Source organism: Harpia harpyja, chromosome 18 (genome assembly GCF_026419915.1).
Source record: "Harpia harpyja isolate bHarHar1 chromosome 18, bHarHar1 primary haplotype, whole genome shotgun sequence".
In the NCBI taxonomy this organism is placed as follows: domain Eukaryota; kingdom Metazoa; phylum Chordata; class Aves; order Accipitriformes; family Accipitridae; genus Harpia; species Harpia harpyja.
In genome coordinates, this window is record NC_068957.1 from 9,094,091 (window position 1) to 9,103,009 (window position 8,919).

General features: G+C 54.6%; 1 protein-coding gene and 1 long non-coding RNA gene across 2 annotated transcripts; one reads left to right on the plus strand and one right to left on the minus strand.

Moving 5' to 3' along the window:
• Positions 1-201: 201 nt before the first annotated feature.
• Positions 202-6,312, minus strand: HMGB3 (high mobility group box 3). Its single transcript, XM_052813835.1, has 5 exons — positions 6,178-6,312; positions 3,163-3,319; positions 2,503-2,642; positions 1,768-1,942; positions 202-1,207 (listed from the first exon to the last, which is right to left on the minus strand). The coding sequence occupies exons 2-5, from the start codon at positions 3,310-3,312 to the stop codon at positions 1,064-1,066; spliced, it is 609 nt and encodes a 202-aa protein (XP_052669795.1). The 5' UTR covers positions 3,313-3,319; positions 6,178-6,312; the 3' UTR covers positions 202-1,063.
• Positions 5,467-7,165, plus strand: LOC128153908 (uncharacterized). Its single transcript, XR_008239149.1, has 2 exons — positions 5,467-5,793; positions 6,965-7,165. It is a non-coding gene; the product is annotated as an uncharacterized LOC128153908 (long non-coding RNA).
• The last annotated feature ends 1,754 nt before the right edge of the window (positions 7,166-8,919 follow it).

Below are 8,919 nucleotides of genomic sequence, written 5' to 3' on the forward strand. Positions count from 1 at the left end.
GCTGGAGCAGCCATCTCTTTCAATTCAGCCAGTTTTGGCTGGCCACCATTTATTTTTTTTTTTTATATTTTTTTTTTTTTAAATCCTTGAGTCAGAATGTTTCCTAAGTCACCAGCCCTGAGGGATGCCACAGACTTCAAAATGAACCTCTTGCTGTTGTTAAGATCCTTTTAAACCAGAAATTTAGAGTGTTGTCAAGAACAGTTTTAAAAATGTAATACTGTTTATTTTGCTTCAAAAACATTTCAGCATTCTAAACATACAAAAAAAACAGAACGTTGCAAATTCGTTTAAGTACAGAGTGTTTTTGAACTTCAGTTGCTGCACTGGCTCTTCACTTAGTTGACGATGAAGAGATGTCTACAGTTTTCAGTTTAAAAACTACCGCACTTAACTAAAAAAATCCATACACTTCTCATGCCAGCTGAACCCCCTTCCACAACTAAGAATGGCAGCAGAATGCTATTTCACTATATACAGAAAGACAACTTTAAGCTAAATGGACGCCCACTGTAGTGTAAATAGATCTACCCTCACAGTGCATGCTTTGGGCCATGGCACCCCGGGGAACGTACAGCCTTTCCAAGTAATCACTGCTCCTCTAAGGCATCATAACTCTAAGCATGTACCACAAGAATCTGTCTAGTTTTTACAAACTATAGATATGTACAGTTTATAACCCAGGATTTTCTAGCCAATAACCATATAGTAACACCACCTTACAAATTAAAAAAATGCTTGAAACATTTTTAAATGCTTTGTTACACCAACAGCAAAGTGCACAGAGTTAGGAGAACACTAGAGCGCCTTTTCATTTTAAAAATGTTTGGAAATATGTACAACTTTGATACAGTTTCAGGGTGCTCACTACACCCATGGCCACTTCATGTAAACCAGTTACAATTTCTAGAGCACTTTTAGAAACTACAACGCGATCGGAATCCAAATTTTTTTTTAATTAAGCCTAATAAGGGCAAGAGACACCATCTCAAATAAGAGGTGCTTCATTTATGGTGTTTCCCCTACTCTATGGTATTCACATGGAGACAAGTATTGTACAGTTTTATTCATCATCATCATCTTCATCCTCCTCTTCTTCATCCTCCTCCTCCTCTTCGTCTTCTTCCTCTACCTTTTTCCGAGCAGCTTTGGTTGCTGCTCCCTTTGCGCCATCAAACTTTCCTTTAGACTTGTAGTCTGCAACATCCTGCAAAGTCAAGGGGATGTCTTAATTTGCTCTAAGCAGCAAACACATACAGCATTTGTACAGCAGCGGGCGTTAACGTAAAGGGACCGGTCTTCCACAGCTGCACCCCAAAAGGGGCGACAGCCAGCGTTACAGCACACAGCTACGCAGACACCTAAGCGTACTCGACTGCCTCCAGACGACGGAGGCCTCGAACCCTGCACTCATGGTTATTTCTTTGAGGAGGAGAAGAGAACCCAGCCTCTCTTAAAAGTTTCCTGCTAACGGGACAAAGCTCCTTTAACAGCACAGCCAACCCTTTGCTGGAGCAACACGAGCAGCCGCTGCTGCGCATCACTGGGGGAAAGCTCTCCCTCCTCACCGGAATCCGCCTGCGGCTCTCTAACCTACTCTGTCCCGACGTACGCAAAGTTCAGCGAGATAGCACGCAGCGCGACGAGAACAGGTCTGTAAGCTGGAGATGCTCACTATGCTGGGGCCACCTTAGCTGGGTTTATGTTCCAGAAACACATCAACACAAGAGCCGGTATGGAAGAGGCACAAGTGAAAACTAGCCTTACCTTCTCGTACTTCTCCTTCAGTTTAGCTGCCTTATTATTATAAGGCTGCTTTTCACCATCACTGAGGTTGTTCCACATTTCGCCCAGTTTCTTTGCTACATCCCCGATGGATATGCCAGGGTTTGTGGACTTGATCTTGGGGCGGAACTCTGAACAGAAGAGGAAGAAGCCAGACCTTGGGGAGAAGCACCAGAGGACAGTCAGCACCGCAGCAGCATGCCGAGGGAGCACCCCCTTCCTCCGTCCCTCACCCACAACATTCACACATGCACTCACGCACTAACTAGAAATACTTTTAACTTAAAAAAACCACCCAGAAAAACAAAACCAAACAGAAAAAACCAAACCACAAAACCAAACACGTTTTGATTTTACTGAGGCCCAGACCTGCAGCCTTCACCCAATGCTGTTTTTAATCAAGTGTTGTCTATCCTCCCCCGCCCAATTTCATCTTAGATACACAAGTCTCACCGTGACCTGGTTATTTCCATGTCTTCCATCACTACGAGCTTAAGGGTACCAAGTACTGACAATTCCTGTTAGTGCTCTACATGCTCAAGATTACAAGCTGCCTAGAAGATTTACAAGACAGTATCAGTAAGCTATGAATATTACCAATACTGCTATACCAACAACATACCCCATCTACTTCCTTTACGGAAACCTATCAGCTGTGTTACAGGGCATGAAAACAAACCAAAATACTTGTGCATTTAAGGCCTCAAAGTTACTTACGGTGGTCGTTTTGGGGCATTGGGGTCCTTCTTCTTCTTGCCGCCCTTAGCTGGTCCATAGTCCTTCATTTCTCTATCATATCGTACCTTATCAGCCTTTGCCATTTCATCAAATTTAGCCTTCTCCTTGCTTGACATGGTCTAAAAAACCAAAAAACAAGACACCAAACCTGTGATTACCCAACTGTTCAATAGCTGGCAAACTTTAAGTAAACAAGCCAACACATACCGACTCGATAGGGGAGTTTCAGAATTTGTTTGTTTTCTAACTGGACCACCTTGGGGACGAAGGTCCTGTACCGGGGACCGCAGCCACGGCTGGCGTACTCAGCGAGAGGGAGGCAACGGGAATGGGACAAGCACAGCCAGAGTCCTCCTCGAGGACACAGGCCCGGAGGGAGGGAACTGCTGAAGGGCGCTGCTTGGGAACAGGAAAAAAGGCCAGGCTGCAGGGGAAGCACCTAAACGGGCAGATACACCGGGCTGAAGCCTTCACGATCATTACAGGAGTCAGCAGCACCCAATCAATGGCCGGGACGCCCTGCCAGGAACGGCCCACAGACGAAAACAGCACCGGCTCCCTTCACGTTCAGACACGTGCACGTCATCGTAGCAGATGCCGGAGGAAGTTATCCCTTCAGGAAGTCACAAATTAAGGTACCTTCCACCTCTCCGAGCACTTCTTGGAAAACTCTGCAAAGTTGACTGGAACCTCTGGGTTCTTTTTCTTATGTTCCTCACGGCACGTCTGCACAAAGAAGGCATAGGCAGACATCTTGCCCTTGGGCTTCTTCGGATCGCCTTTAGCCATCTTGACTCTGTAGGGAAGAGGGAAAAAGGGAAGAAAAAAAAAATAACAGGCGAATCCACGCATGGATGAATGTGTATGCGTACGTGTGTATACATATATGGTGCGCATGTATTTAAATATACACACACACCACCATCCCCTGAAGTCATGTCCCACCAGTAACACATCCCTTTCTTCCCCGCAACGCCTCTTGCCATCCCCAATACGGAGGCTTAAATTATTCTTCCTTGACACTTGGGTTGCAGGTTTGAGCCAAGTGAAATTGATGACTGAATTTAAGTTTTACACCGATATGTCTTTACATCACGTCCAAAGACCGGAGACAGGCTATTAAATACACATACTTCTGCCCATTAAGAGTTATATATGAACTAATATAAAGTATTTGTTTTGGTTGGCTACCACACTGGGGCTTGAGTGGCACGCACAGTACCAGGCTACGACTTCGCCCTTTAGTAGCTGGGAGTTCACATGTTAGCGGCTGCTCTCCAGGTAAAAAGGCAGGACGGATTATTCCCCCCGGTAAAAGTGCGATAACCTTTTATACAGAAGAAGAAGGTGTGCAAATAAAGGCTAGTTTTAAACACAATAGGACCCGTGGAGCTCCGAGAGGTGAGCAGCGCTTGCTCTTGCTCCACCAAGTGACACATGTTCAGAGGCGTAGTGGTCAGTGCAAAGATGTGATTAGCAAGTCACCGAGAGGACGATGCTAACTTTTGGGCTGTATTTCTTTCCTCCTCTTCCGTATTAATTTTTTTTCCCCCCCTCCAAAAAAAAAAAAAAATCCCGCAGCAATATTTCCTATTTACGGCTCCTCAAGCGTTTGAAAATTTAATTTTTATTAGCACGGCGTTAATATTTAATTGCGCCTATTAACCTCCCCCCCCCCCCCCCCGCCCCATGTGCGGCAAAAGCGGCTTTCAGCCGCCCTCTCCCGCCCCGGCCGCCCCCGGGGCCCGGCGGGACTGCCGCCGCCGGCCGAAGCCCCTCGGCGGGAAGAGAGGCGAACCCGCCTCAACCGGGGATAAAGCAGGAGCGCGGAGCGGGGCCGGGGCCGCCGCCTGCTCCCAAAGTTGGGGGCGAGCGGCCCGCCGCGGCCGGCCTGGCCTCCGCTCCGCTCCCGCCATCTTCTCCCCCCCCAAGGTCACCGCGGCGGCCGGGCTCGGCGGCGCGGGGGCGCGGGCACCTGCGGCGGGGCCGGGGCCGGCGGGCGGAGGGGGGCAGCGGCGGCTCCGCCAGACGCCAATAATTCATCTTCCATTTTGTGAAATGCCTCCTGATGAAAGAAACTGCCCCTGAAATGCGGCGGGGCGGCGGCCGGGGGGCGCCGGGGGGCCGGGCGGCGGCCGGGGGCGCGGGGCTCCGGCCCGGCCCCGGGCGGCCGGTGCGAGCGGCAGCGGGAGCGGCGGCGGCGGCGGCCGCGCTCCGCGCCCAGGGCCGGCCCCGCTCGCTAAGATGGCTTCTCCCGGCGCCGCCGCCGCGCCGCCGAACAAAGCCGCGCTCCCCCCCCCTCCGCCGCGCTCGGCCCCCCGCGCCCGCCGCCCCCGGCCGCCGGCCCCGCCAAAACGCCGCCCCCGCCGAGAAGGGGCTCCCCGCTCGGCCCCCCGCCGGGCGGCGGGGGCGGCGGGGCCGGGGCGCGGGCGGGAGGCGCTCCCCACCACCACCCCCCCCCCCCCCCGCCCCGGCCCCTGCCTAGCGCAGCGCTCTCTAACAAAGGCTCCCGTGCAGCCATTATCGCCGCCGCTACGCTCCTCCGCGCCGCCAGAAAAAAAGAGTGCGGAGAGCCCCGGGGCGGCCCCCCGGCGCCCGGCCGAGGGCGCGGGGCGGTGGGGAGAGAGGAGCCGGGGCGAAAGCGAAAGGTTTGAGCCCCCTGCGGGGCGCCGGGAAGGAGATTTCCCCCGCCGCGACCCCCCTCCCCATCCCTATGCCGCTTACACGTCTTTCTTCCCTTCGCCGGGGCTCTCCAGCGCCAGCCATATTAATGCCCACAGCACGGGCGGCGCGGCGCGGGGAAGAGGCGATGCGGGGCCCCGCCGCGGGCGCAGCCCCGCCGGAGACACCTTCCCGGGCAGGGGAAGAGCGGCGGAGGCAGAGGCGAAGGGATCGGGGGAGTTTGGAGGCGGCGGCGGCGAGAAAAAAACTGCTTCGCCGGGACAGACGGGCGCAGCGCGCAGGGTTTATCCCTGTCAGATGCTAAAGCGACAGCCATATTAATGCAGAATAAACAGCGGGCACGGCATTGCGCACGGCCAACAACTTTCCCACCGCCGCCAGCCCCACCGAGCCCACCCGGGGGAAGGGGGCAAATAAAAGCCGAGGGCGCCGCGCGTTTTGCCGTGCGACATTAGGAGGCGGCAGAGAAAAATCCCTGCCCATGCGGGGGAGAAGAGGAGTTAGTCCCGGTGTAGTTGCTGCACCAGCCATATTACTCTCGGCGGCACGGGAGCCCGGCGCGGAGAAACGGGGCTGCACCGGGGACAGGTAGCCCCTCCGCGCCGCGGGCGGGGGCCGGGGGGGGCTCCCGGCGGGGCAGGGGAAGGGGACGGGGGGCAAACGCTGCGCCTCGCCCGCCGCCCCGCCAGCTGCGCGCGGCATCTGCCCCGGCACCGCCGATCCCCTTGTGAGGGAGAGGGGGGGAAGAAAGTTTTGGGTGATTTTTCCGATTTTTTTTTTTTAATTAAAAAAAAAAAAAACTCGGAGGACGGAAGGAAAGGAAAACAAAAAAAAAATAATAATAATAATAAAAAAAAAAAAAGCCCGGGGCAGGCAGAGCAGAGGGGCGAAGGCGCGGGGGCAGGGCGGGGCGGCGGCGGGGCGGGCAGGGGGCAGCCGCCCCCCGAAAAGTTGCGGCGGGGCTGCACGTACCTGTATTGTTCGCGGTAGTGTGGACAGGAGCTGGAGCGCAGGGCACGACGCGGGGCTCGGCGCGGCGCGGCTCAGCCTCGCGTTGGCTGCCTACGAGAGCGGCCTGATTGGCTGCGGGGCTCTGCCGTTTAAAACAACCTCCTCGCCCGCTCATTGGCGCGGCGCCTCATGAATATTAAGCGAGGCAGCGCGGCGGTTGGCCGGCGCGGGTGAGGTCATTCATTCAAAACGAGCGCCCGCCGGGGAAAGGGGAGCTCGGCGGCGCGGGCTGGGGGGGGGGGGGGGGAAGGAAAGTTGGCGCGAGGGGGTCGCGCGCGCCGCTGCGCGCCCCGCGGAGCTCCGCGGATCCTCCGCCCCCGGGCGGGCGGGCGGGAGCCCCGCGGGCGCCGGCCGGGAAACTCTTCCTCGCCACGTGGTTGCGGCTGCTCGGCGGGGAACCGGTCGCCCCGTTCTCCGCGGAGCGGAGCGGGGCTGTGCGCGGAGTGGGTGCGCGGCGTGCGGCGCTGAGCCTCAGCCCCGCTTCCCAGCGGAGAGTCCGCGGTGATGGGCGGCGCGGGGTGCGGCGGCTCCGTACGGCTGCCCGCGTCGGTGCCCTGTCGGAGAGCCGCTGCGAGAGCCGGGGGGAGGAGGGGAGCCGCCTCCGCGAGGAGGCGCGGAGCCACGGGAAGGGACCGGGGACCGCTACGGCAGCATCCCGGGGTGAGGCGGGGGGGCAGCCCCCGGCCTACATCAGCCCTTCGTCGCTAACTTCTGCCCCGAAGTCGTAAGGGCCCGATTCCGATTTCAGGGACACCGTCGGCAGAGCCGGTGACTCCTGCGCATCACAGGGAGGGAACCGAGCCCCAGATAAACTCCGCTGACGGTCCCAACACGCGATGGATGGAAAAGGAACTACGGAGCAAGAACCTGCGTGTTTGCTGGGGGGTGGGGGGGGGGGATCAGAGAGTTTTACCCACTCATTCATGAAATAAAGTGCCAAAACAATTAACTCGAATTACCATTTCTAACCTACTTCCACCATTTGCCTGGTATTAACTTTCTAGGATTTGGTTGTTATTACAGAGGCTGGCTGTATACAAGGAAATCTGTAAACATGCCCTTCTGACTGAAACCAACCCAGCGTGGCTCTGGGGCCAAGGGGACGAGGGTTCCTTTGGCTCTCTTGAAAGAGCTATTTCCTATAGGGCAGCTGCCAAATGGTTAAACTGGTATTAGTGGCTGACCACAATTGTTGGTTGGCTCGGAAAAAAGAGCTGTTATTTTAAGGCTGGAGCGGTAAGACTCAGAAACCACCGCGTACTGTTATGGGCTGGGCGTAACTGCCACCCTTCTTTTACGATAGCCAGAAGAAACAGTTGCCCTCTTTAAGGAATAGATAGTGAAAAGAAGCCTCCACCCTGGGCTGAGACGCTGACAGGCAGCAGGGTTTGCCAGATACTGCCCTGTGGAAGCGCTTATGGCTATAACAACATATGGTCACAGGTTGCCTTTGCCGGAAGAGATCAAAACAAAACGACTGATGAGACATAGAGGAGTGCCAACCTCCTGCTGACAGATCCACTGGGAAGCATGCAGAATTTCACCCAGGATTTTAGCCAAAGTCCTGCCTGGATTTCTCCCTTAGGGTACACCTCAGCTGGTCTAGCGAGCACCCAAATCCAATTGTCATCCATACGCAGAACTGCCGAGGCTTATAGAGACCTTACACCCGTGTCCTTGGGCTTTCCAAAGCCTATAGGGTCAAAAACAGTCTTACTAGCCTCTCGCCCTATTTCTGCCTTCTAAAACCAAAAGCATAAAACAAGGAGTTCATTCATAAACATTAATGAGGCTACCTGAGGGACTGTATTCTGTAGCATCATCATAAAATAAGACAAGCAATACTACTGCAGGATAATCTCTTTGTAGCTGACAAACATCCCTCTCACCTATTTTTAGGGATACTTTAAAGTGTTTCAAACTAGTTGAATAATTAAGGCTTTTTTCTTGGCTCTGGAGTTGCACAATTTTTTGCTCTGAAACACTTTCTCCCTCGAACCACAGTCTCATCCTGCAGAGCACACCAAGCTGGGAGCATTACAAAGGCAAGGGGTGGCAGCCCCAGTGGACAGGCTTCCTTAGGACAGGCACCTGGCATCGAATGCACGGTCCTGCTAGTCATCTCCAGAGCATCCCTCCCATTTCTCATAGGCCAAGGAAAATATTCCCTAAGACGCTTGTTCTAGGAAGGCCAGGAAAGTTTTGACAGCTGGTCAAGGGGCAAAGGAGATATTTTGGTAGCTGAGAGACAGCTGGGTTGAAGGTTTTGTCTTAGCACTCGCAGCATGGTTTTGAAAGCAGCAGAGGACCAAGTAGCAAATGGGTGAATATAACCCCCATAGGGAAAGCTTCTACTCACCCCCAGAACTGCCACTGCTAAAAGAAATTCTCCTGCAGTGCCCTCTGCCCCACACATTGCACCTGGCCCCCGCATCTGAGCGCTTTCCTGCGGTGCACCAAGAAAACAGCCTAGAAAGTTGGCTGAGCAAATCCAACCTTTTGCTGCAACCTCTTCCAGGCCATGCAATCCCGCTTCCTCCCACACCCCAGCTCTGGCCTTCACCTGACCCCTCTGGGAGCCAAGGCAGTTCACTAACCTAACAAAAAATAAACAAACAAAGCCCAAAATTCAGCCTCCTTTTTTGCTGGGTAAGTATTCTGCTGCATTAGCGGACTGAACCAGCATACCACACAAGTACCAGA

What these genes read in the sequence shown, in the direction of transcription:
- HMGB3 (XM_052813835.1), bottom strand. Translation starts at nt 3,312, where the DNA reads ATGGCTAAAGGCGATCCGAAGAAGCCCAAGGGCAAGATGTCTGCCTAT. An exon ending in AGTGCTCGGAGAGGTGGAAG is followed by an intron (nt 2,643 to 3,162) that starts GTACCTTAATTT and finishes TTGGTTTTTTAG; the next exon opens with ACCATGTCAAGCAAGGAGAA. An exon ending in TGAAGGAGAAGTACGAGAAG is followed by an intron (nt 1,208 to 1,767) that starts GTAAGGCTAGTT and finishes TTGACTTTGCAG; the next exon opens with GATGTTGCAGACTACAAGTC.